General features: G+C 39.3%; 1 protein-coding gene and 1 long non-coding RNA gene across 6 annotated transcripts in view; one reads left to right on the forward strand and one right to left on the reverse strand.

The window, feature by feature from the left end:
* Nucleotides 1-27,653, forward strand: part of LOC138757230 (uncharacterized) — a 60,425-nt gene that overhangs the window by 32,231 nt on the left and 541 nt on the right. For 2 of the 4 annotated variants that reach the window (XR_011353439.1, XR_011353442.1), the window contains exons 2-7: nucleotides 2,512-2,584; nucleotides 3,201-3,258; nucleotides 4,880-5,067; nucleotides 6,532-6,683; nucleotides 13,972-14,078; nucleotides 23,198-24,437. This is a non-coding gene — a long non-coding RNA (uncharacterized lncRNA). The remainder of the gene's footprint in view (nucleotides 1-2,511; nucleotides 2,585-3,200; nucleotides 3,259-4,879; nucleotides 5,068-6,531; nucleotides 6,684-13,971; nucleotides 14,079-23,197; nucleotides 24,438-27,653) is intronic. The other 2 variants (XR_011353440.1, XR_011353441.1) reach the window with 2 other exon arrangements.
* Nucleotides 1-27,653, reverse strand: part of npr2 (natriuretic peptide receptor 2) — a 170,363-nt gene that overhangs the window by 4,031 nt on the left and 138,679 nt on the right. Inside the window, exons 18-23 of one of the 2 annotated variants that reach the window (XR_011353438.1) lie at nucleotides 24,997-25,120; nucleotides 20,391-20,459; nucleotides 13,718-13,892; nucleotides 7,788-7,886; nucleotides 4,085-4,176; nucleotides 2,415-2,569 (exon numbers count right to left, since the gene is read on the reverse strand). Coding sequence is in view for 1 of the 2 variants with exons in the window: in XM_069924222.1 (XP_069780323.1) it covers nucleotides 4,085-4,176; nucleotides 7,788-7,886; nucleotides 13,718-13,892; nucleotides 20,391-20,459; nucleotides 24,997-25,120 (559 nt within the window). In the remaining variant the exon portion in view is untranslated. The remainder of the gene's footprint in view (nucleotides 1-2,414; nucleotides 2,570-4,084; nucleotides 4,177-7,787; nucleotides 7,887-13,717; nucleotides 13,893-20,390; nucleotides 20,460-24,996; nucleotides 25,121-27,653) is intronic. The other variant, XM_069924222.1, reaches the window with a different exon arrangement.

Consider the following 27,653-nt stretch of genomic DNA (forward strand, 5'->3'; position numbering starts at 1 on the left):
GTGGCTATTGTAATGGTCACTTTTGACTGACCCTTATCTAGGTAAAGAAAGCAAGATCATTCTTGCATCTGGATCATGACCATTTTGATGGTTACTTCGTCTGACCCTTGCCTGGGTCTGTGAAAGCATCGTGGAGGTCACAAGCCCCTCTGCAAGTAAGGGGGAAGTTGTTAAAAAAAATGTTTGTTTGAAGAAACATTTTTCTGAAAGCAACTTGATAAGAATTCATGAATTTTAAGAAGTCTAATGACTTCTACTGCATAATTACTTTTGAACATCATTTTAAAGATTCTAAGTTTTAACACAAGATTTCTAAGGCTGAACTTTGAATCAACTTTTCAGAATTGTGCCCAAGCTGTAATGGTTTGGGTAGCGCGCGCACACACACACACACACACACACACACACACACACACACACACACACACACACACACACACACACACATATATATTTGTGTTATATAATTAATATAAAATATTGTTTTGAAGATACCATTGTCTTGGTGAATTTCCATGGCTGCTGGTCTATGACATAAAACACATAATATAAAAAAATGTAAATTTCTTAAAAATTATCTTGCCCTATATTTCCAATAAAATTAATGCTTGTGGTTCCTATGCTGGGTCTACCCTAACTCAAAGAGCAGATTAGAATAAGGACTGTGGGATTGCACCACCAACTTTACGAGGAGTTCAGTTGAGGAATCAGTGAGGCATGGCCAGGACTTCTGAATTTAGGAACTGCTAGCAATGAAGAAAAAAAGAAAAAAAAACACTGGAGCAGATTCAGCTACAGATTTGTATAGATTTCAAAGAGAGGGAAGGGAGAAAATGGAAAGTACAGGTCTCCAAGAAAGAATTGCAATTAAATGTTTGCTCTTGCTGAGAACTGGCATATGCTTGATAGCCAAATGGCATTCTTCCATGCTACAGCAACTCTGAGTCCAGGTATATCTGAAAATTATGAATCTGTTGAAATTATTATAGTGCTGTCCTGGGATGGCAAAGTAGCAAATGTTTTGTTCCTTTAAATTAATGAAATGTAGCTATAGAAATTGAAACGGTTCATGAGAACACTAGTAAAATTTTCCTTGTTTTGTTTCTTTTTAGGAATGCTTATTTTTAGCAACTTGGCATCCTGTCCTTGGTGCCTCATTTGAACTCATTTGTGTGTAATGGATTTGGAAATGCCTGAACTTGAGCTATTCCACATTATATGTTTTAAAAAGTATAAACATGGAAAAATATAATTGGCTTCATTGATTTTGAGTTAGCTGTTTATTTGAAATGGGAAAATGGAAATGGGAACAGAGTCAAATCTTTATCAGTGCAGTGAGCTGAAGGAATCTCTTGGGATCTTAAAGGTTCAGATATTTAGCACAGACATGAAGCCCTTCAAAGCAGAATGGGCAATTTCTTGGGTGTGGGATTAATTATTCCTTAAAACTGGCACTTATACGACTGTTTGCATTTTAAGACATCTAGCTGAGTTTCCTCCAGAATCAATATGATCATTCAACCAACATGGGATCATTTGTCATCAATGACTCAGTTGGATTGTAACCCCGAAATCGATCTATGTGCTAAAATGTTACTGACATTAATATATTTTAAATTTGTGTTATTATCAAGTGAAGGAACAGGTTTTTTTGTTCACTCCTTCAGGGTGTCAGCTCCTATAATTTGTCTTTCTCTAAACCCTCTCATTCATTAGACACAATCCAGCCCACACATTTCCTGTCACTGTTAATGCTTCTTTAATTATTACAACACAAGATATCAATAGACAATGAACAAAATCGTGATTTACATTCAATTTGCTTTCCTTCCCTGCATCTTTTTTAAAAGCAATTGTGTAGGAGTGAACCAAATTATCTACGTTTTTTGAAGTAATTCTACAGAAAGAGTGAATTTCATTGTTTTTTCGAATGAAACTTGAATATTGACAGGCTCATAGGACTTTCAAATATTAAAGGTGTCAAAGGCAAGTTGAGCAAACAATTTAAAATAATATAGATAATCTTTGAAAAGTGAATGGAAGAAAACAGCAGTAAATATCGTGACTGGATATGCCTCCATGTCAAGGCATGATTGACTGAACTCAACAGGTCACAGCAGCCTCAAATGATTGTCTGATCTTGGAATGGTATTAGAAATGCTACAATTAGTCTCAAGCAATGCAGGTTCAGACAAGAAGAAAAGGCCATGATTTGTGCTTCTGAACACCATTCACTGACCTGCCACAGAAGATATGGGTATCCGAAGAGGCAAGGACTGCTGTTTATGAATGGAATATTTCTCACAGAATATGCTGTATGCAATCTTACAAATATTGCAATTAAATTAAAAATAGAATTACTGTATTAGTCATTATTGCATTTTCAAGCCTTGATGCATAAACTCATGACGTACCTTCCTGTTAAAACAATGGACAGTACTATTTTTATTGTACAATCCTGAGAGAAATAACAGAGATGGGCTTTAACAGAAATCTTTGTGTCCTCTTTAGCCACAGTCAACATCCAAGAGGGTCCATTTCAAAATTTCAAGAGGGTAACTTGTTGCATCTGACGATTCAAACAGTAAGTCACTTTGGTTATCATGCAACATGTGCACAATGTCCAGTTGCAAATTCCATTGGGCTTATGCAATGCTTTTACCTCTTAAACACTATATGTGAGAAAATTGATAGTTGAAGATTTTGTCATGCATGCCACTGGAGAATTCTTGGGGTTTCTACAATGTTTAGCTGTGGTCCCTAGTTCTGTCCAATACATTGTATCTATCTTATGAAATTAGGAGTTTCTAACAGGGAGCTTTGGAACATTTATCATAAAAGGTGTCATTGTAACCAGCAAATTTGTTTCAACAGAAATCTTGCTTGTCTATTTTCAAGCATAATCCAAAATTATAGTTGATCATGAAAAATAAAAAGAGAATAGTAATGAGAGTGATGAGGTTTTTGAATGGCTATATCCCCATTGATAATGATGACCCATCTGAGTTTGTTTTGAAGGAATTTTCTTTCTCCCTCAAGATGATTGTAGATCTATGCTTGGATGTGTTTGCTTGATTATGAAAGTGGCCTTGTATGTAAATGTGCTACTCTGAATATATTCATTGCCTTATTACTAATGAGAAACAGTGGGAAAATGATCAGCCACATGGCCTAAGTTGATTTCTCATTTATTTTTGTAGGTTGAGTCTACTTGAGTAGAGTACTTGAGTACTCTTGTCAATGAAGCATACATCAGAGGTCTGGAACCTATGATTTTAATTACTACTCCTTGAACACTAAAGCAAAAAGTCATACCCACTGTTGATAATATCTGCACAATGTTATTCATTGTTGAAATTTTAAAAAAACGGGAGGCAAAATTAGCCATCCGAATCATTTAATACCCACATGGAAAAGACGGAAAAAAAAACACCAGTAAAATCTGAAAGAATGGGGATGAACTTTTTCTGTTATTTAAGTTCATTTAAATTTCTTTGCAAATTTACTCGATGGCTTCCAGATTACTTGAATAGGGCAAATCTTAATTTTGAGGTTTTAAAAAAAGTAAATTGACTGCAGTTGTGTATTAAGAATAGTTCATGGAAATCATTGGACAAAGTAATTATATTTAAACAGGAAAGTCTGCAGACACAGTGATTGTAGTGCAACACAAATCTCAGCAGGTCACACAGCATCTACAGGAAGTAAAGGGTAACCAATGTTTTGAGTCTGAGCCCTTCATGTACACAAAAGTGCTGGAAAAACTCAGCAGGTCACGTAGTATCCTGCTTCATGACCTGCTGAGTTTTGCAAGAACTTTTGTGTATTGCAATGTAATTACCTGTATATAATTCTTTCTTGAACAAGGAAATAATTAATGATTGCACCTCTCCAGAATTTTGCTCAGAAGTTTGAGTCTACCACCACTATTATGCCATTGTCAATCCCAAAAGGTGCTGTTAGCTTTTGTCTTTCATAGTATAAAATATTCTAGAATAACAACAGTAGTTTATGTTCCTTCGACACCATTCACGTCTGTAATTTTGAAGGTTGTGCTAAACCTAATTTGAAAAAAATTGTTTACCTTCATTTCAACATCTCCACGGAGTTCCAGCTTAAAACTTCTGAATTCATCCAAAACATTCTTCGTCATTGAGGATACGTGGATTTTCAAGGCTAACAAATGGAAAGTTAAAATATCAACAATGGGATGAGGTCAGAAATGTACTTAGTCAACTTTTCTTAAATTAACTTTAGGGTATTAAGTTCACTGCCAAATTCTTTATATGATTCTCATTACAAGAATTGTTTAGCTTAGCTTGGATTATTATTTGGCCTCAAAGTGTTCTTGCAGCTAGCAATGAATATTAGATTTCAAGGGTATAGTATCTCAAAGTCAAATTTTTGGAATGAGCTGACTTCAGATATATTTGCAGCTTGTAAATTAGTCCTAAGAATGTTATTGATATAACTATTAACATACTTTACAATTAAATAAAATATTTTTACTGCTGTTCAGAATTTCTTATGAAGACATTCAAAACTTTGCTCAGTGCAGAAATGATGACATTTATCTGTGATCCACAGTGTTGTTCAAGCTGTTTATGCAAGGCACACATTGGTACAAATCCTCTTTGGACCCAATTGACAGGATATTTAATAACAAGGTTATGTTGGGGAGAGGTGTTAGCTTTCTCTCATCTCAGCTGCACCAACTAATCATGTCAGACAAAAGCCCCAATATAAATAGCAGGTGCAGAGGGTGTAGGGATGAAACCATGAAATTCTGCGCATGCAAAGGTCATGCCAAGTATATCAACAAGACCTCATGACAAGCTTTTTAAAAAATTCTTTGCCTCACCTTTTGTTCTTCTCACAGCTGGCCAAGTTAACAGGTGAATTGTTGGTCAGCAAAAAAACCATCAACAGAAGACTACAGATGAGGACCAATGTCAGTGGTGCTCACCAGTCTGGAAAGTATGCAGAATAAATGCACTGATCATTCTGTCAATTGGGAGAGCTGGTTAGAGGAGAAGAGAAAATGGAGTGACAGAATCATGCGTTAAGGTATGTGTGGGGTGTGGTTGGACAAGAGGTTGGTCTGAAGAATTAAGCATTTGGAGATAATATGGTCAACTGGAGGTATGACTATTGGGCTGGTAAGGTATGAACAGGGCCGGATTAATGTAGTAGTGGAAGCAGTATATGCTATGGGACCCAGATTTTCAAGGACCCCTGCATTTATGTGCTATGAACTATGAGAAATATTTTGGTTTGCATTTTTATGCAGTGGCTATGAGATACTACACTGACAGTCTGTGTAAATAACCCTGATTAAAGGTGATAATAGACCAAAATTGCTAACCTTAAGGGGGGGGGGGGTGCTACTGTCCTCACTTCGCCTGACCACCTCGCTCCTAGCCCCAGCCATCTGTTCATCCATCCCTACCTCCCTCCCTCCCCCCCACCCCAGTCTAACCCCTGACACAGCAGCAAGGGTGCAGCGCTGCCAGAACTCACTGGCACGCCACTCCGGCATCTGATCAAGCCACTTCGGGGCTGCCCCAGCAGTTTGTGGCAACAGCTCAATGCAAGAGCAATGGCCATCTTCGTTACCCATAATCCCCCATGCAGCTGGAACTGTTCAGTTAGCGCCAAGGAAATGCAGAGCAGTTTCAACTGCATGGGGGTTTATGGGTAACGAAGATGGCCATTGATCCAACACTGAGCTAGCTGCCAGCCGCAGCTGCCGCCACCACCATAAGTAAGTTGTGTTTTAACAAAATGTGTAATTAAGTTTTAATGGGGGGGTGTAATTTCAGTAATTGACATAGGTGCTATGTTCCCTAGATATGCCACTGGTAATCAATGAATATATAGTGACCTTGCATCATTTTGTTAAGAATAATTAAGACTATTTCAAACTTACCAAAATGGACATGTTGGGTCAGTGTCAGAAATTCTTTCATGGTGGGGGCTGCTGCAGTCATACTTCCCCCTCACCATACATGTGCCAGCCGGTACTATTTAGGACCACAAATGAGCCAGCTGGCACAATTTAGGCCCCTTTAAAATAAATGCTACAGGCCTGCATAACTTAATCTGGCATTGGATGTGGAGAGTGTTGGTAGGACTCCTGATCCTCATGGCTTAATGCAGTTTCCAAGAAGCACATATCTTCCTCAGCTATCAATTTATTATTAGTTTACTGGCAGGTTTTTCCAAACTTATTTGCTACGATACAGAAAGAGGACATTTAGCCCCCTGTGCATGCTGGTCCTTTAAGCCCATTTTACCACATTTGTCTCTATAACCCATTCTCTCTTACCTGTCTATAAACTCTTCCTGATTCTCTTGCCACAGCCAACAGTCTGGGCAATTTTACAGTAACAAATTAAACTACCAGGATGTCTTGGGACTTTGATTTAAACATAGTCAATAATATAGTGGCTCTAAGGGAGTCTAAGCCAAGTTGAACAAATTCAGTTTGCTAGCACTGTTGAAGACTCTTTCCATCATTTTGCTAATTAGGGCAGGAATTGTTTGGATTGGAGACACACACAGGAGACTGTCAATACTAGAATCTGAAGCTATATACTATCTGCTGAAGGAACTCAAAAGATCAGTGGGAGAAAAAGAATGGTTGATGTTTCTGGTTGCTGCTTGTCCTTCCAGCTGATTTGGTGAGGAACTTCATGATTTTATTGGATTTATCCTGGTTTTTATGGATGGATAGCAATTGAATTTCATCTACTTTTAGTATGTCAAACAGAGACATGTTATCTCTAGTGCCAAATACGTTAAATTAGCCAAAAGTCCTGAGATCTGTGACCCACCCTGTGGTTAGTACAGCTGTAACAATGCTTCTAATCCTGACTGAATGAGTAAATATCTCAGAAGCTAACTGCCAAGAGATTTAATTTAAGAACAGTTTGAAAACCAGAGAGTTTTGAAGCCTCCTAGTTAAAATCATTTAAATGTTAAAAAAAATCTCTTCCACAGATTCTGGCACAATTTCACACTAATACATGGAAAAAATGGGCACAAGCAGAAAAGTACTACCCAACAGTGCTTTTTGTGGGTAGGGGTGACAGGAGGGAATTAAGAAAAACCATCTTGGAACTTTTTTCAACAACAGCACTGATAAAGGAGCTGACAAGGATCAGGACAAAATTACCATGTTTGGGTGATCCAAATGGTGAACATAAAGGTAGACTGGAGGAGAATGTCATGTCCACAAACCTGTTCCAATACTCAATGAAATTATGGCTAATCTGTGGATTAACTGCATTAACTTCTCTAATCCTCATAACCCTTCATCCCTTTGGTTAACAATCAACCTCAGATTGACCATGAACTGAACTAACAGTACCTGCTTTTGAAGAAGCGTATGGTGAAGTACTTCCTTTATTTCTGACAGGCCCAATTCTAATTTCTTGATGACATCATAAAGACCTGAAGTCTCCCTTCAGCAACAATAATTTTGTCAATCCCAATTAACATCTTTAAATATTAAAAAAAGGCACTCTTGATATTTTTATTCCCATTGGGTAAATCAACTCAGTTAAGAATCAGCCATTAAACTCTGCTGCAATCAAACTCCTTTCAGAATTCACGGGAAACACGATTACAATCAAACCAACAAAAATGTTTTTTCATTACATCACAAATTGCATCCTGTAACAATTTACTTCTACCTTACATTTTCTGAATATGAAAGACTGAGTTTTCAGTGTACATTAGATTTAATGCAAATCTTGATTTTTTTTCCCCTAATAAATATTTACCCTCTCCAGTAGATTCCATACGGGATGCTGTATTAACAGTGTCTCCAAATAGACAATAGCGAGGCATCTTTAACCCAACAACCCCAGCACACACTGGACCTGTGGAATAAGGAAGAAGAAATTGGGCCCCAATTATTCTTCAGTGATTTAAGTAGTTTTGCACGCAACAGGGTGCTTCATTGTGCAATTTTTCAAACAGGGGCAAACATCCTGGGTACTTTGAAATATATCCAATATGTATGCTTATTTTCACATCACTGTCTGCTTTCACAATGAGGCAATGAAAAACTAATTCCCTCCTAAGGTGAAAAAATTTTATGCTCCATTTTTAAACTGTGAACCTTCCTTAAGAAGTGATCTGACTCTAGGATGGGAGTCCAAATGAGGCACAAATCTCTGGAAACAATGAATCATAGTTCAGGAAGTGGTCTTAAAGCAAGTGTGAAGAGGTGGAAACAGGAAACTGCTCTCACTTTTAGCACTGTTGGCTCCCAGCTGCAGAGGCAATACCAAATAGCTAATTCCTGCAATATAATCCATGTGGTTCACTAATGTCTTTCCGGGGAGGAAATCTGCTGTCTCTACTTGGTTTGAGAGGCAAGTTAGGATAGAAACTAAATAACAATTGCATCCATATCCTGCAATTATATAAATAAAAACACAATCAAACTAATTAATAGTTTGCCATATATATAAGTAAATACACATCTTATGGATTATCAAGTTGTTTTACTCTTCCCTCAGTTTGATCCAGATGTTGATACCGCATTGAACATACTTTTACCAATTTAATCCTTTTATTCCAATATCCCTTTGTATGTTATATTCAGTGATTAAATAGAGCCAGTCCAAATTCTCCTTCATTTTCAAAATCATCATATCCTTGTTTATTCTTGTATTCATATGTGTGAGTTCTTACACACAGATGGATAAAGGAAAAGGTTCTTTACTTTAAAGTTGATATAAACACCATATCAGCCATGCCATGAGGCTGCAAGCCTCCATTACAGATCTAACATACTGCAGTCTCCTGCCCTGTGTCAGCCCCTGCTGGCAGCCAAGTCTAATTAAACAGTAAGGCATTGCTAGTTGCATTGCAACCATGATCACTATCATTACATCTCCCTTTCTTAAAAAAAGTAGCTTACTCTTAACTAACATTTTCTTTGTATACTCTTCAATTTTAATTTTAAAACCAATAACTTACATTGTTATTATTATCAACATTGTTAACATTTTTTAAGCTTATTTTGTGTCTTCACATTTACATACATTAAAACTTGAAGAGTGAATAAGATAGCACTATTTCATTCTATAATGGGAGTCTTTAAATTTCCTCATTGAGTCTCTTAGGAGGAATCCCATGACTTGACGATCTCCTGATTGATTGTCCTTGAATCTGAGTTGTTGCCTCAGACAATGTCTTCTCAGATGTGCATTCAGGTTGTTCAACAGTACCCGTCTTTCCATCTACTGTGGCTGGTCCCATTTGAAGATCTCAAATATTTCTTCGCAGAACAACACCTTCATCTGTCTGAATGGTGTATGATCTTGGTTAGACTTTACTAAGGACAGTTCCCTTCTGAGTCCCTGTTTGTTTTGTTTTTTAGCCTTAGTTGGTCACCATTGTAGAATTCCGGTGGGTGTTTTGTTTCTCTGTCTAAGTAATCCTTTTACTTTTCTTTCTGTTGTTCTTTGAATTTCCTCTCTTTCTCCCCCCTCTTTAGTTTTTAGGAGGTTCTCCTGAATGGGTAGATTTGATCTTAGCTTACGTCCCATAAGGAGCTGTGCTGGTGACATACCACACTCGAGCAAGCTCTGGTAGAAGTCCATTCCACTTTCTTTTGCCCTGTACATCAGTCTTTTTACTGTCTATACCGACTTTTCCACTAGACCATTGGACTGTGGAAAAAGAATAGTTGACATGATGTGTACAAAGTCTCACTCTTTGGCAAACTATTGGAACTTTAAATTGCAAACTTAGGGTCAATTTCTGAGAAGACCACTTACCACATCATGTCTGGTGAATATGGCTATAATATCTGTTATTGCAGAATCTGCAGTGGTAGTGTTCCATTTACACACCTCGGGATACAGGGAGTAATAATCTGTGACTACAAGATAGTCCTTCTCATGACATTTAAATAGGTCAGTGCCTACCTTCTGGTAAGGTCTATATGATGCTGTGTGTGGCTTTAGTGGTTCTGCAGGATTGCTTGCTTGATATTTCTGGCATATTGTACAGTTTGACACTTCATTTGTTATATCATTGTTGAATCTTGGCCAGTACATCATCTCTTATGCTCTTTTCTTTCACATTTCGATTCCGAGATGTCCTTGATGGATACTTTTTAGCAACTCTTTTCTCAGACTTTTTGGGATAAGGATTTTACTTCCTTTGTAGATGATGTTTTCAACCACTGATAGTTCCACCCTGCAGTTCCAGTACTCTGCAACATCAGGTGAGCAGTCCTGCTTCATGTTGGACCATCCATCCAAGATGTTTTTTTCTCAGTTGTCTCAGTGTTTCATCTTTGTTTGTCTGTGACTTTATGAGCTCCATTTCTGCATCTGATATGGACAGTGCATTTGTTTTCATTTCCATGAAGGCATTTACATCTTCATCCATTTTGAAGTTTGCGGGCTCTCTCATGTCAACAGCTCTACTTGTCTGCTGTGTACATTAGCTTAGCTGGAGTTTATGCTACATTCTGTGTAGAGCATTGCAGCTCAATCATCATTCTTTGTATTCTAAGTGGACATTCATTTAATGGCTTTGGAACAATGAAATCAAGGGGTTATGGTCAGTCTCTACACTGATTGTTTGTCCTGACACAAACTAATGGAATCTTTCACAGGCTGTGATGCTGAGCAGCTCCTTTTCAATTTGAGCGTATCACGTCTCTGCATCTGTCATTGAATGTAATGCATACATAATTGTTGTCAGTCATCATATTTTTGCAGAAGAACTGCACTGAGCCCACTATGTGATGTATCTGATAATATCTTGATGGGTCTCGCTGGGTCATAAAACCTCAGAACTGGTTCCTCTGTGAGCAGTTTCTTTAGTTCACTCAATGACTTTTCATGCTCTCAAGATTCCACTCCCATTCAATGATCTTTTCTGTTCGTCTCCTCAATGGAGCCATCTGTTCTGAGAGGGTGGATATGAATTTATCTATATAGTTGACCATTCCATTAAACTTCTGTATGTCCTTTTCGCATTGTGGTCTTGGCATGCTCCCAATGGTGAACACCTTTCTGGGACATGGTCTGATGCCCTCACTGCCAATAATATCTCCTACAAACATTAGTTCTGTCAACCAGAGCTGGCATTTCTCTCTATTCAGCTTCTGGTTTGCTTAACTGTTGCTTCCAGGACTTTCCTTAGTCTCTAATCATGCTCTATTCTCATGGTTCCCCATACTATGATGTCATCCATTGAGGTATCAACACTGTCCAGGTGCTCATAGACCATATGAGTTTGATACACTTCAGGAGCTGAAGCAATTCTGAATAGTAATCTTTGGAATCTGTATCTGCCAAATGGACTATTGAACGCACACAGTCTTGAACTTGCTTCATCTAATTTTAACCTCCAAAATTCTGATGATGCATCTAACTTGCATTTGCATACTGTGACATGATTTCTTCATTCATTGGAAGCTTAAAGTGTTCTCTCTTTATTGCTCTATGTAGATCTCTTGGATCCAGGCAAATTCGAAGCTTTCCATTCTTTTTGTTCACAACAATGAGTGAACTCACCCATTACATTGGCTCATCTATCTTCTGAATAATGTTCAGGATTTCCAACCTGTCCATCTCTGCTTTTAGTTGCTTTTGAAATGCAAATTGAAATTTTCTGCATGAATGTATTATCGGTGGCACATGTTTATCCACTCTGATCGTGTGTTCTTCTAGAAGGTAGCCTAGACCCTGAAATAAGTCATTGTACTCTTTCGTGAGTTCATCATAAACTGTCTCTCCTTTGCTTTCCACAATGAGGACTCTTTTTACCAGGTTCACTTTCTCACAGGCTGTTAAACCTAGTATGGCCTGTACGTCCTTTGGTAGCATGATGAATGCTAGGATATGCTATTTATTCTTGTGTTTCACTTTGATCATGCATTCTCCTTGCACTGGTATATCGGGACCTGAATATCCTGTCACCTTCACTTTTGTTCCATACATCTTTGGTCTGGGTCTAATCTTCTTAAAATCAGTCTCTGATATTACATTAATTTGTGCTCCAGTATTCAATTTAACTGAAATGTATATGTCATTCACTTTTTAGCTCAACTTCCACTCTCTGTTTTCTTTCTTGATTTCATTCACAACATATACATAGAATTGCTCTATCATCCTTTCATCTACTGCATGAACCTTTGTTGCAGAAGGTTCCTACAGCAACAGGTCTAATGGTTTCTTTTGTTGCACATATAGCATGTTCTACCATGTGCTGGACACATTTTTTGGTAGGTGTTGTGGACCACATCGACGACATGGCTTTTGATTTTCCTTTTCATTTTTGTTCACTGGCCATGCCTTTCTTTCCTCTTTGGCACACTTTTTGTTAAATGTTTTATGTCTGTTCTTGCTCACTGATGCCACGTTGTAGCTAATTTCAACGAACAGCTGTTTTGCCTGTAATTTTACAGTTTTTGTAGCTCTACAGAGTGCTATGTCTTTTTCCAGGTCTAGATTTTGCTCTTTTAGCAGTCTTTCCCTTAGACTATTTTCTGGAATACCACACACAAGTCTGCCTTCTATCAGTGAGTCAGTTAGTCCACCAAATTCACACATTTTGCTTCTATTTCTCAATTCACTCAAATGCTGACTTTCTTCCGTTTTCTGTATACATGTGAAAAATCTGTGCCTCTCAAATGTTACAATACATTTAGATATGCAGTATTCCTCAAACTATTCCATTATTTTTTACAGTTTCATTTTGTCTCATTCAGCAGCAAATGTGATGTTATTATACATCTCCAGGGCTTCATCACCCAGGACATGTAAGAAAACTGACATTTTCACTTTATCACTTTTCTCGTCAGCTTCAAATGTCACTAAATACAATCCAAAATGCTGTTTAAATCTGTTCCAATTTTCAGCCACATTACCTGTCAGCTGAAGCTTTGCTGGTGGGTATAATCCTTCCATTTTTCACTTTGTTAGCTTCTCTTCACTGATCAGTTGCTGACTTTAGATTTTACCTTTTAAAGTATTTCCTTTTAATTTCCTTCATCCAACTTTTTACACCATGTTTCATCTTGTATTCGTATATGAGAGTTCTTAGGCAACACATGCATGAAGGAAAAGGTTCTTTATTTTAAAGTTGATATAAACAGCCTATGAAGTATGCCATGAGGGAACAAGCTCCATTACATACTGCAGTCTCCTCCTCTGTGTCAGTCCCTGCTGCCAGCCAAATATAATCAAATGGGAAGTATAATCCTTAAGGCATTGTTAGTTGCATTGCAACCATGATCACCATCATTATAATCTTTGCTTAGCTTTTGTTCCACTGAAAGAAGCAGTCTTGATTCAAGAAAGCTTTATTCATAACAAAAAGCTTCCAGTTAGGGTGTACTGTATAATGCTAGCTGCAATTAAAAGTTTTTTTGTCATGGAAATGTCAGAACATTTGCAATTCTTCTCCTAAAGTTACAGATTGATTTCAGCGGAGTTTCGGAAGGTTCAACCATTGATGGGGTGCTTTGTGCAACTGATGTGCAATTTAAGAAGACTTTTGACAGAAAAGGGGAAAACTAAATATGTCCCTAACCAGACAGAATATAACTATGACCCAGGATGAGTGCTACTTCTGAGCAATTATTATCAATGAATTGTGTTACCAAGCAATGCTTCTGAATAGTAAAAAAGGTATATATTTACCAGTGAGAACCACAACTTATACAAATATAATTTACCTGTGTGCATTCCAATTCTTAGCTTTAGCTGGTCTTTAGGCTTATGTCGTATTTTAAATGATCTCACTGCATCCAGTAATGCTAATGACATTCTAGCAATCTCTCGTGCATGGAGCTTCCCATTCCGTACTGGGAGCCCAGATACAACCATATAGGCATCTCCAATTGTTTCCACCTGATAGTAAGGACACAAACACTGCATTAGTTGGAGCTGTTTAACATGGGAAGATTCCATTTTTTTGTTGTCATTACAGACTAAAACATAACTGCTACTTCAGCATCTATGGCTCTAAATAGTCATTCTGGAAAGAGGAGGCCTACTCTGAGATACGCCAACATCAGCAGCATCTAAATGTTTGGGGTAAGGACAATACTGATAATTTTTGGTTCTTCCCAATTCAGATGGTCCTTTCCCATCACCAACATGTCTCAGCCACTGCTGGGCACCAATTTTCTATGAGCCAATGTCTCCTAGTGGATCTAACAGTTTGCCATCTAGTTAATTCCAAGATGTTTGAGTCACTTGCTTTATGACCTGCCTCATTATCCATGCCACACGTCTACTCCATAGTCCTGGCCAACTTTCCAAGCATCGTCACTCCACAGTTCACAGTGGCTCAGTCCTATCATGGAGTACAGCACCATATCCCAATGAATGGATGGACTTTTTATGCACAAGCATGGAGGCTGCCTCCAGACAAACTGCAGTTGGCCAAGGAGGAATTCAGGAGAATGGAGAAGATGGGAATGTTTCAGTGTTCTGATAGCCCATGGGCATCTCCACTTAATATGGTTCCAAAAGCATCTGGTGGCTGGAGGTCTTGTGAGGACTATCATCACCTTAACAAGATTGTAAAGGCAGATTAATACCCATTTCCCCACATACAGGACTTTACAGCAAACCTACATGGCTAAAATATTTTCCAACATCAATTAGGTACATGGTTACTGTAACGTATATATATTTGGGAGAAAAATTGGTAAAATTAGAGTAGGTTACATACATATACATACTTTAAAACATATCTTATTTGAAATACTGAAGAATTCATATTCAGTGAACTTTACGAAAACTATGGAAAATGCTGTGCACAGCATTAACACAGTAGGTGTTAATTGAAATGATGTCATGAAATTAATAGATCATGACCTTGGACTGGAGACACTTTGGCTATTTGTAAGGATCTACAAAGTGCTCAAAAGTCAATGACAAGTTTTGTTTGCCTAAAGCAACAGATGGGAGCAGAAAGATAACTCCTGTTGTTTGCTGAAGAAGGTGGTGGGTGGGGGGGGGGGGGGGGGGGGGTTGTAAGTGTGAGAGTCACATGGGCTTTCTAGTAGCTGGAAGATAAAGAGAAAGAGAGCCTGAACAGTTACAGCTGAAGCAAGCAGGAAAAGCTTGTTGGAATTGAAATAGAAAACTCCAGAGCGGCGGATTGCTGGAAGTGCTCTCTGTCTCATGTTTCTCTTGGATTAAGTGGAACAGAAAGGAACTCTGTGATATCCTGAAAGAAAGAAGTTGTCATCTGGAGAACCCTGATGGGGCAGGTTTCATCAGCAAGACGTTGAGATGACTAATGGCGGTACCTCAGTTGTGGAAATCCTGGAATGACAAATCTCTCTCTCTGCAAACCTCCAAATAACCTTTCTGAGCAGTATACATTTAACTTTCAAGCACCAAAGCCTGGTGAACTTTATACATGTTAAATTCTGTGCACAGTATAAGAATCGCCTACAACATGTGAACTTGGAATACATGAGATTGAACTGAGAACTAAAGAACTTTTCTTAAATTTAGAAGGGGATTAAGGTTAGTTAAGCTAATAGTGATAAGTTAATCTTTGATTCTGTTTTCATGTTTAAAGATAATTAAAACAACTTTTGTTTCAGTAACTACTTATCTTGGTGAATATCTATTGCTGCTGGGTTTTGGGATCCTTTGGGTTCATAACATTACCATCAAATTCCAGTTCATCTAGATGACATTCCAAAAACAGCCCTCATTACCCTGTTTGGGCTTTTTGAGTTCCTCCGTATGCTATTCAGTTTGAAGAATGCAGCCCAGACCTTTCAACAACTCATGGACATGGTAGACGGTGTCTGGACTTTGTGTTTATATATTTGGACGACATCCTCATCACCAGATGCTCCCATCAGGAACACCAGGCACATCTTGGTCAGCTTTGTCAGTGGCTCGACAACCATGGCTTAGCAATTAATCTTGCCTAATGCCAGTTTGGCCTAATGTCCATGGACCTCTTCAGTCATCACATTGATCAACAAGGGGTGGTCCCACTACCATCTAAGGTTGAGGTCATCTGTAAGTTCCTCAAATCATCTACCATTAAGAGGCTGCAGGAGTTTGTCAGCTTGATAAATTTCTACCATTGCTTTGTGCCGGCAGCCACCAGAATAATGTAATCACTTTTCAAGCTCTTGTCTGGACAACCTAAAGAGCTGAAATGGGATGAAGAGGCCACTGGAGAAAGCAACTATGCTGGTGCATCTGTGGATCAATGTGTCGACTGCTCTCACAGTCAATGCACCAAGCTGGTCAATGGCACCTGGAAACCCTGGCCTTTTCAGTTGCCACCTGAGGCAGCCTGAACAAAACTAAAGTGCTTTTTACAGAGAACTCCTTGCTCTCTACCTTGCCATATGACATTTTCATTACAGAAAGTTTACGGTTTTTAGAGACCACAAGCTGCTCATGCTCGCTTTCGCCAAGGTGTCAGATCCATGGTCAGCCTAACATCAATGACATCTCTCATATATCTCAGAGTTCACAGCTTCTACATGGCACATCATGGGGAGAGACAATCTGGACACTAACACATTATCTTGCACAACCATCATGTCAGTCATTCTCTGGCTCTGGAAATGGACTATACGGCTTTGGCAGCAGCCCAGCAAGAAAATGATGAGATGGTCACATATCGCACTGCCATCTCAGGCCTGAAATTAGAGGACGTGAAGTTTGCACCAACAAATTCCATGCTGCTTTGTGATGAGTCTACCAGACCACTGAGGCCGATCGTCCCACTACCTGGCGATGTCGGGTATTTGACGTCATGCACAGTTTGGTTCATCCTTCTATTCGGGCAACAACAGGCTCGTGGCAGACAAATCCATGTGGCATGGATTGCGCAAGCATGTTGGTGTTTAGGCAAGGACATGCATCACATGTCAAATCTCCAAAGTTCAATGCCACATCAAGGCTCCACTGCAGACTTTAGCCCTGACACAGAGGTGGTTTGATCGTACCCTGTCCAGATGCGCTACTCACATTTTTACTGTGATGGACAGATTTATGAGATAGCCAGAGATTTTTCCACTCTCAGACACCTCCCCTACAGCTTGTGTGCAAGCTCTCATCGCTCATTGGATAGTCCGTTTCAGGGCACAGTTCATGTCTGGTCTAAGGACTGTAAATTCACAGTTACTGGGCACGTACTATGGCCTATAATCCCCAGTCTAATGGTATAGTGGAGTGTTTTCATCGACACATAAAGACAGCTCTCATTGTATGCCTTCAGGGTCTGGATTGGATGGACAAATTAACCTGGGTACTGTTTGGAATATGTACCATGCCAAAAGAAGATCTGGCTTCTTCCTCAGCCAAATTGATGTATGGAGCCCCCCACCCTAACAGTCCCAGGTGATTTATCCCAGCAGCGCATGGACAGCAGGAGTCTTCCAGTTCTTCACTGACATGCTTGAGAGAGAAGTTGGGTGCACTGGTAGCAGTCCTGACCACCCGGCATGGACTTCTGAATTCCTACATACCAGCTGAGCTTAAGGGCTGCCAGTATGTGTTACTTTACAAGGATGCCCACAGGGTGCCATTGCAATGGCTATACGATGGCCCTTTTAAGGTGCTGCAGAATGATGCCACAATGTTTGTTTTAGACATGGGCAGAAAACAAGAGACTGTTTCTGTGGATCACTTTAAGCCAGTGCATTTGGACCTGGACAGGTAGTGTGCCCCTCATGCACAGGACGTCTGCTGGCCTGTTCCAGTCGTGCAAGTGAGATGGAGGTGTTACCTCCGAACTCTGGTTCGGGGTGGGGGGGGGGGGTCATGTGGCAAACCGCACCACTTCATTGTTGAACCGCTGTCTGTAGTTGCAGGCTCCCACAAGATCTGGAGTTCCCAGTGGCTGGGAGATGGGGGGAGGGGTGCAAAGAACTCTGGGAGGCATGTGACTTCAGAGGTTGGGTGACAGTGATAGCGCGCCAACTGCATTTATTTAAATTCCTGCGAAGGTCCCATTAAACAGTTCTGTTGGTTCAGCTCACAGACGACTCCTGTTGTGCTTTGTCCACTGCACCACACACTACAATTAATCAATGTACCAAAAACAGACAATGTATTTCTTTGAAAAAAGTATATTACTGCTTTTCATTATTTTTATCACATATTGAAAATTATATGAATTTAATGCCAATGTTTACCCTTTGCTTAATGCTAGGTTACAGTTTTATCTCTGCAATAGCTCTTCAATCTTGTTGTATTTGGTTATTCCTTATGACTGTGGCTGGATAGTGAACTCAGCCATCTGTTCAACCAATCATAGAAATATCTATAATCGATCATTTTACTTTCATCGACATCTCTATCACCCAGCAAAGGTTCTTGGAGAGAAATCAAAGCCAAAACCATGTTGAATGTTTCTTTAAAGTTGACTTCAGTAACTCAAACAGGTTTTCTCTGTCATTCTGAGGTTCCAAAAATGTGGCACCAACTGGTGAATAAGGGAATCAACAACAATGGATTGATTCTAGTGTAATTCAATTCCATATTTTTGCTATTAAGTCTGGAAGATATGTGTGCTCATTTTAATGGACAAGGGGTATTTATGCTCCTCTAATGCTCTAAGGGCAACAGTTGAGAGTTAAATCAGCAGCTGTAAAATTGTGCAGCTCTATTGCATTTACCAATCTGTGGTAATAGCATTTAGTAGCTTCAGGTGTGAAATTGTTCCAGCAGGATACCCTGAAAACTAATCCCATTTTAAAAAATTCATATAATTAAAGTTTATAAATTATCTGAGATTTACTTCAGGACTTCCAACAAATTTCTGCAGGTGAGAGGCTCAGAAATGCTGGATGTTTGTTACATTTGCAATGATTAATAAAATAATGAGAAAGGGATCAAGGGGGATTAGGTTATTGCATTCTAGAATCTATTGTTTCAATGGGTAGTAGAAGCTGACTGAACAGCAACATTCAGGGGGAAAATGGAAAAATACCTATAAAGAAAACCCTTTTGGGCAATGGTTCCCAACCTTTTACTTTCCACCCACGTACCACTTTAAGGAATCCCTTATTAATCACAGAACACTTATGTCATAGGGAATACTTAAAGTGGTATGTGAGTGGAAAGTAAAAGGTTGGGAACCACTGCCTTAGGGGCTAATAGCAAAGAATAGCGGTGGGACTAACTTTATGTTCCTTCAAAGAACTGGCAAGGGGTCGTTAGATTGCTTGTCCTCCCCCTGTGCTGTATAATTCAGTTTAGTCAGATGACTACAAGGCAATACAGGTAATTTAACTCATAACCTTTTATAAATATTCAGCAAATAGGTTTATGCTTGACAAAATATTACTATATCAATTGAAGTGGCATCAGTTTACCCAATTCTTTTTGAAGACTTTAAAAAAAATACATGCAATATATTTGTATTTAGTCATGAAATATTGTGGTTATTCCAACTGAGCACAAAATGAAGGCAAAGATACAAGTTGTATGGGTTATTGGCATAATACAATATCTTTGACAGCAGCCATATATCATCAAAATTAAAGCATACGAAACAAATTAATGTATAATCAAAAATAAATCCTGAGGTATTAACTGGTGTCCTTTGCTTACTGCTGAACAAAGGAAGCATGCATGAACAGCACCTGCCCTCCATGATGTTTGTGTCCACGATAATGTCAGCACAGAGGACACGGTGTTGATAGCTGGCTTTCAGCAATGTTTTCCGGAGGGATCTTGTGATCACTGAGAAGTGGACTCACTCCTTCCACTGCTGGTTACTGTGAAGCATGGGCTTAATGAGATCCTAGCACTATTGTGTCTTAATCACATTTGTATGCGGTATCATGTACTCAGACAATACATTTCAACTTTGATAGCCAAGCAATTTTAAAGACATTTAAAAAAAAATCTGAATACCAGAGGGAAGAGGTCTTAATTTTTAGATAATATTTTGGAGCATCTATAATGAAGCTTGGAATATTCAGAAAGATTGAAGTTGCTGTATCATAAGAAAACCTTGATTTTAATGTATTACATTGAAATTCATCACAGTTTGAAGACTGTGGAATAATTGCATTATATTTTGGAACAAAATAATTTGCTGAGCAGAAATTGTGACTCTGTGCACAAACTCACACAAGAAATTATAGCATTTTCAAGTATTTAGACCAAAACTAGGTCATTGACATCTGCAACTTTCATCATTCAATTTGATTTAGTTAATAACAGAGAAGGATGGAATACCATGAAGAGTGTGGAAGAGCGAAGCCCCAACAACAATTTTGGGATTTCCATGCTCATCTGGAGATTTCCAGAAATCAGGAGCCATTCTGCCTTTTCATTGTGATTATAGCTGCCAACTTTTGCACAGAATATCATTAAACATTTCTAACGATTTGATTTACATACCTTATAGACATCAAAGTTGTCAATAATAGCATCAAAACAGGTGTAAAGGTCATTCAGTAAGGTTACAACCTGCCAGAATAAAACCAACATTTCAAAAGGTCATTTTTGAAACAATTTAGGAACAAATAAGCTAAATATGTATTATAAAAATAAATTCAAATTGCCAGTTACTTTCATTAATGTGAATTAATATGCTACTGATAATTATTCATTGTTCTCTCCTTTTGAAATTCAGCTTTTACTCTCGAAATACAACCAACACCAATGGATTCTGAAATAGTCTTCAGTATTCATAAACTATATGAATATGAAGACCATTCACTCATGGTGTCTATTTTCAGTTGGGTTTGGAACTTAAATGCTGCTTAAATGTTTACGCCTGGAAGCATTGAGAAATAATTCTGCCATCATTCCTCTGAGCTTCTGGAGGAACTCAGTAGGTCACACCATATCCATGAAAAGCAACAGGCAGTCGCTGTTTTACGTTCAAGCACTTCCTCTGGGATGTTTACCACAATAGTCCTTCTGAAATGGCTTGAATGGTAATTTTTATGCTCAATTTCTGATACCGATGATGTCATACAGGCTTTAAATGGCCTTTAAAGGAGCCGACAGGCTTTTGTTAATATCCTGTGCCCAAGTTGGCAGTGATTGTGCTGGGAAGCATTCCACAAGGGGTTGCGGACTCTGGGTGAGACTGGACCAATGCTTGGCACCATAAACAGGAAATTTCCCCTGTTGAGAAGGAGAATCTTGGGAGCCAATCCAACACAAAGATGACCATGGCAGTGGACTAACAAGAGGCTCAATGGTTGAAGGACCAACACAGCTTGTGGGATGTTGGCTACTTGTTGCTCATGAACTCATGCAAGCTGCAGGATGCTAGAGACTGGCTCATAGAAATCAGGTTTCGGACTGAAATTCAAGAGGGTGCTGAAGGCAAGAAGGGCCTTTGGCGCTGAAGGCTTCCTGATTGAATTGGAGATTTGGGCCTGGAGCTTGTGCCGTCAATGGCTTAAACAGGAGTCTATAAGGCTGCAGGGAGCCTTGGAAGTGAATTGTTTGACAATCATTGTCTCTGAAGAGACTCCCTCTTGCTTCTTTTTCTCTTATTAGATGAACTAGACAATTCAAATGGTGATTGTGTTTGCCTTATAGCTGACAAAAGTTTTAGTATATCATACAATAAAAGGAAGCTTTAACCATGAAGCTGATTGGAGAATATCTGGTGATAATGCAGCTGAAGACTGAGAGAATGTAATCTGATGAACCAACCATCAGAAGTCAAGCTGCAGTATCCAGGTGACACTTGTGTAATTCCATGGCCGAGATTCAAGACATCAGTTCATTCACTGAAGCATACGAGAGAGTGGGCTTAATACTCAAAATCTTCAAGACCAAAGTCTTAGAACAAACTGTTCCTGTGCACCATACCACCCTCCAATAATAAGAGTCAAACTGAGATGCTGGGAAACACGGCCACTTCTCATATCTAGGGAGGCACACCTCAGTGAATTATGAATCAGTAAAACATTTGCCAGAGAATAAAGAAGTGAGAATCAAGATCTCAGACTAGGAACAAAATTCATGGTCCTCCAGGCAGGTTCTCCTGCCCTCCGATGTGCTTTTGAGAACTGGACCACCTACATCAGGCAACTCAAGCCATTGCAAAAATACAACCAGATCTGCAACATACTCTAAATCGACTGCAAAGAGGATCAACCTCTCCCAGCTCTTCCTAACACTGAAGGCCTAACTATTTTTAGTTGCAAACAATGTCCATAGTATGAAGGATGGTAGAATGCCAAAGGACATCCTCTATGGAGAACTAACCATAGGCAAGAGGAACTTTGGTAGACCCCAGCTTCGCTTCAAGAACCTCTGCAAGCACAACATGAAAGCCTTAAAAATCAACACAAAGTGTTGGGGGGATACAGCAGATGACCGCAACAAATGGCAAGGTACTCTTCATCATCACCTAGAGCAAGGCGAAAGAGTGATCTTCAGTCAGTTTGAGAAGAGGAAAGCACAGTGGACAGCAGACAACCATTCAATAATGCCGTACACATGCAGCAACTGTGGCAGAGCCTGCCATTCCAGGATCGGCCTCAATAGCCACAGTTGATGCTGATCAGCAAACCAATGACGACCAGTGGTGCAGTATCCATAGTCAACCTTGACCAACGGAGGCCACACCTTATTTCAAACTCTGTCACAAGGAGATTGCCAGGTAGACAAAGAAAATGATTCAAAGATGTGCTCAAAGTTTCCATGAAGAAATACAACTTTCCCTCTATTTCCCAGGAACCTATGGGGCCATGACTGCACAAAGTGGTAAAGGAGTATCAAAGATGGGTTTGAGATCACAGAGAGCTTTGTGTGACAAGAGGGTGGAGAACACCACCTCTCAAATTTCCCACTACCCTTCCATGATCAGCTATATCTTAACCCCATCTATGGAAGAGGTTGTGGCTGCATCATTGGCCTTACTAACTGACCCCAACACACAAAACCATGTGATATGAAATGAAACAAGAAAGTCTGTGATTGCTGTGATTGAGGTTAACACACACAAAAGTGCTGGAGAAACACAGCAGGTCCCACAACATCCATATGAGCTAAAGATACCTTGACAAAGGGCACAATCCCAAAACATTGGTTGTATATCTTGGCCTGCTGGGGTTGTACAGCACTTTTGTGTATTAACCATATGATATGGAAGTCACTTGCCAATTACAGACAGGTTGCTGAATATTGTCTACATCTTGCAGACTGATGGCATGTTCGAATTCATTCTCTCTCTGCAGAGTTGTAAACGGAGCTGAGAACTAGGCAAATAACAGCATCCCTCCGCAATTCTCACCATCCAAATGAGGGGAGGTTAGCAAAGCAGCTGAAAAAAATTGGACCTGGGCCACTACTCTGATGAATTCCTTCAGTGATACATTTGGACAGAGATGATTGAACTCCAACAACTACACTGATCACCACCTTCTTTGGGTGCTACATGTGCTTTTTGGAAATGGAAAGGTTTATCCAAGGTTATCATTGCAATTTCACCAGGGCACCTGGTTGGCATATTCAGTTAAATGTGGTCTAAAGCAGTTGATCTTGCCTTTTTTTCATTCTATTTATTTGTTGGGAGTTCTCATCAGGGCACCACAGTTAATGTACTGGATAGGGCAATGGAATTACAGTGCAAGCTGTTCGAATCCAGCACTGTCTGTAAGGAGTTTATATGTTCTCACCATGTCTGCGTGGGTATCCTCCGGGAGTTCCAGTTTCCTCCCAACTTTCAAAATGCATCAGGGCTGCAGGTCAATTGGGCGGCATGGCCTCATGGGCTGGAAGGGTCTGTTACTGTGCTGTACATCTAACTCTTTAACTCGAATGACTTCATAATTATATGTAAATAACCTTCTGGCTGCATCCGGTACCTGTGTTGTACTCGCAGACTTTTTTAATACTTTTTTTCAATATGGTCTCTGGTCTATTTCCACCTCGGATTTAGTATTTTTTTATTGGCATTATTTTGCAAATTCAGTCAGTCATTTTTCTAACCTAGTAATTCATGAATATTGAGTCATTTGTAGATTGTAATGTGGGCATTGCTCAGGTGACTGTTAAACATATATTTAGAATTTTCACTATTTTGAATACTGATTATTTTATCACAGACTATTCATTGGTTATTTCCCAAGGTGAAAGCGTAGAAGTCAACCAGCGGATAGGACAACTCCCCCCCACCTTTTTTTATTCTGGCATATAAGTCGACCCCCATTTTTTGGGCTGTCCAAAACTCCCAAGAACAACCCAAATTTTTTTAAAACACCCCAATCGCAAGTAACAAAGCTATAAATTAAGTAAGTAAAAAAATAACCTCGACCTATTGGGCAGGGGCAGCAAAGGCCAATGGGGCTGGAGAGGCGACATCGTGCTCCTGGCAGAAGCAGAAACTTTGGCTTACCAGGCAGCAGCGGCGACGGCCCACAGAGCTGGAATAGCGACATCATTCTCCCGGCAGGAGCAGGAACCTTGGCCTATCAGGTAGGAGTCAGAGTCAAAGGTAGGAGCAGTTATGGCAGTGCCCAGCGGTGGGGAAGAGTTGGGGAGGGGCGGCACTGACATTGGGGAGATGCTTCCATCGTCGACTTATACGTCGAATCAACATCAATCTGTTTTTTTTTGCTGAATTTAAGGTCTCAAATGTATACTGGTGTATAAGTTGACCCCCATTTTTTGAGTGATTTTTGAGGGTTTTACAACTTGACTATTCACTGAAATAAACAGTATATACAATTTATTGGTATCTGATATCAGCTCTAAGCAGTGGGCAAGTCTTTTCTGCAGGCAATCAGATTGGGATTGAATTTGTCCTTTACAATCTTTCCAGAAAGCTATGACATTCACTGAAATTGAAATGTAATATTATGCCTACTACTGATATGGAAGGTTTCAATACATATAAACATAGAAGATAGGAGCAGGAGTAGGTCATTCGACCCTTCAAGCCTGCTCCGCCATTCAACGAGATCATGGCTGATCTTAAAGTTCAGTACCCCGTCCCCGCCTTCTCTCCGTAACCTTTAATACCCTTTTACACTACCTGCAGTGGAGTGCTTTCTGCAGACATGGAAGTAAATCCAACAATATCGCTGAAATAAATTGTGACACTGTCAAAGGCCTCTGCCTGGACTGTTTCACCCCATTTCAGTTGTTCTGCTACTGAGCTGCAACAAAGAATAACAGTGTTTAATAACAGGTCATGAGTACTTCATAGAATAAGGCTTTTCACTTAATTGGGTTATGAATGTCAATTTTTAAAAATCTATGTATGTTAATATTTCTGACTTTATCCCAGCTTCAGCAGGATTCCAAATGACTTTTACTCAATATATCATCTATATCTACCCTTGCTGTCATACACACTTGGCCTCAACCATACAATTGTCAATAAAATTAGGAACATAATGTGCTATTTTAGAGTTAAACAGGAAAGTATGCAGATGCTGATATTGTAGTGCAATATATAAAAGAGCTGAAGAAATTCAGCAAGTCACAGAGCATCTAAAGGAAATAAGAGCAACCAATATTTTGATATACATTTAGATACATGTTAGCCTTTACTTCCTCTTGATGGAGCATGTTCTACTGACTTTCTCCAGCACTTCTTTGCTACATTTTTTCTTCTTTGGCTGTTCACTAAGATAAGGGGACTTGAGCAGGAGGCTTCAAATCTAACCAAAGCCCACTGAAACAATTTCCAAAAACATGCTACAGCTAACAGAGATGTTCATTCCAGCATTAAGCTGCTGGGGCACTCATTCACTGGATGCCACACTTGTGTTACGAATGTTCAGGTTATAGAAATGGGACTGCCAGGGTCAAGGAAGCACTTGATTTATTCATAAAATCATGCAGAAACCAACCCCCTGGCCCACTGTGCTGAGCATCTGGCACTTATTTTCACTAATTCAATGTATATCCCAAACACTCCTATCGATTCATCACAGAATCTAGCACTCGCCCACACGTGGGTCATTTATCCCACCAACCGGTATATCACTGGAGTGGAAGGAAATTGGAATAACAGGAAGAAATTCACAAGCAGAACCCATAAACTCCACAGAGACAGCACTGGAGTTCAGCACTGAACCCTATTCATTGACTTCAGCTCTAAAGGGTACATTACTGTATCATCCAAAATCAATACTGTCAGAAATTCAATGTGGCTCACGCTGCCTGAGGCATAGATTCTGGTGGATTGATTCTGAGGAACAAGGACTCTCCTCCACTTCAATGGATCCTCACACCTAAGCACTGTCTAGCTACAAAGGGTGAGAACAGATACAGTATAATGAGAACCATCCAAAATACTAGGATAGCAGTGCAAAACACCATGGGTCTCCGTGTAAGGTTTTGTTACCTGCATTCAGATAGTGTGCTGTAGTGCACACCAAGATGTTGCTGAGAGATTCACTATAAATGCTGCATGGTGCACAATCAAACCAGAGGAAACCACAGCTTGGAGCCAGAAGGTACAGCCTGCAAAGCAGCAGAGGCAAGGACAGCGGTAGAATGTGGCAGCTACAAGGTGGAAGTCTCTGCTCAACACTTGCAGCTTCAGCTCCCAGTTCAACAGTGGAGGCAGGTAAAGCCACAGAGATTATTAGAGACTCCAGAATCGAGAACATTTTCATAAGTAGATTGAAACATAAAATTCCCCAAATGAAACCAAGTCAATTGTGCTACCTTGCAAACATCAACACGGTACACCAATAACTACCCAGTAGAATGCATCAAATCTATTGATGTCCTACTTATCCAAAAATTAATGGCTGATCCAATTACTTTAGGGACTTGTTACAACATTTCTGTACTTTCTGCTGACTGGTATCTTCCTTAATGGATTCAGACCTCCAAATAAATGACATTTTGTGTGAGTTTTTCTGCTTTCCAAGGTTTTTGCTTTGCAAAATAAAATTTATTTTAGCTTTGGCCCTTTATGTGGGAATTTTTACTCTGGGCACATAATGTTGTCACTAGTTGCATGTCAACTCCATTTTGTTAGACAACCTGATAAATACTGTTAGCTACTTCCAATTGGCCCATCATGCATACCGTGTTGTTGTTTATTATTAGTTTTAAACATTGTAAGGATTACAGAATATGTATTTGAGAAAATCACAGAACAATGTAAAATGTTCTGAAACTGGATCCTCTAAACACAAATAAAAATGTTCAATGAGTTATCAGAAATTATAGCTTGAATTGCCTCCTTCTGTTCAATGGTTCCACAAAACTGAATTTGTATTTAAATTATAATAAATCTCTCAGCCATTATCCTACCATTGTTCTGGATTTTGTTGCTCAGCTAAGCAAATTTTTGGAAATCTGTTAGATATTTATATGGCAATCTTTAATTCCTGCCAATAGCAATTCTCCACGCAGGCATTTTTAAAGGAAGTTATAGAGAAGGATTACAGAAATACTGTTATGAACAATTAATGATTAATTGTGGTCACAGAGCATTAGAGAAATAGCAATTGGTAGTAAAGGTAGCTTTCAGAATGGTTACCTACTAATTAGTTCGTGGCCTTGAAATCAAAACCAAACATTCATGAAGACTCAGACAAAGTGGAAAAGATGAATCAAACTGCCAGCTGCCTGCCTTTGGAGTTTGCTCTTTCATAGGAATGGGGATTGAGATGGGAAGTTCAAACATTCTTAATGATTCCAACTCTTAGAAAACAAAGCAAAGAA

Source organism: Narcine bancroftii, chromosome 3 (assembly GCF_036971445.1).
Source record: "Narcine bancroftii isolate sNarBan1 chromosome 3, sNarBan1.hap1, whole genome shotgun sequence".
Lineage (NCBI taxonomy): Eukaryota > Metazoa > Chordata > Chondrichthyes > Torpediniformes > Narcinidae > Narcine > Narcine bancroftii.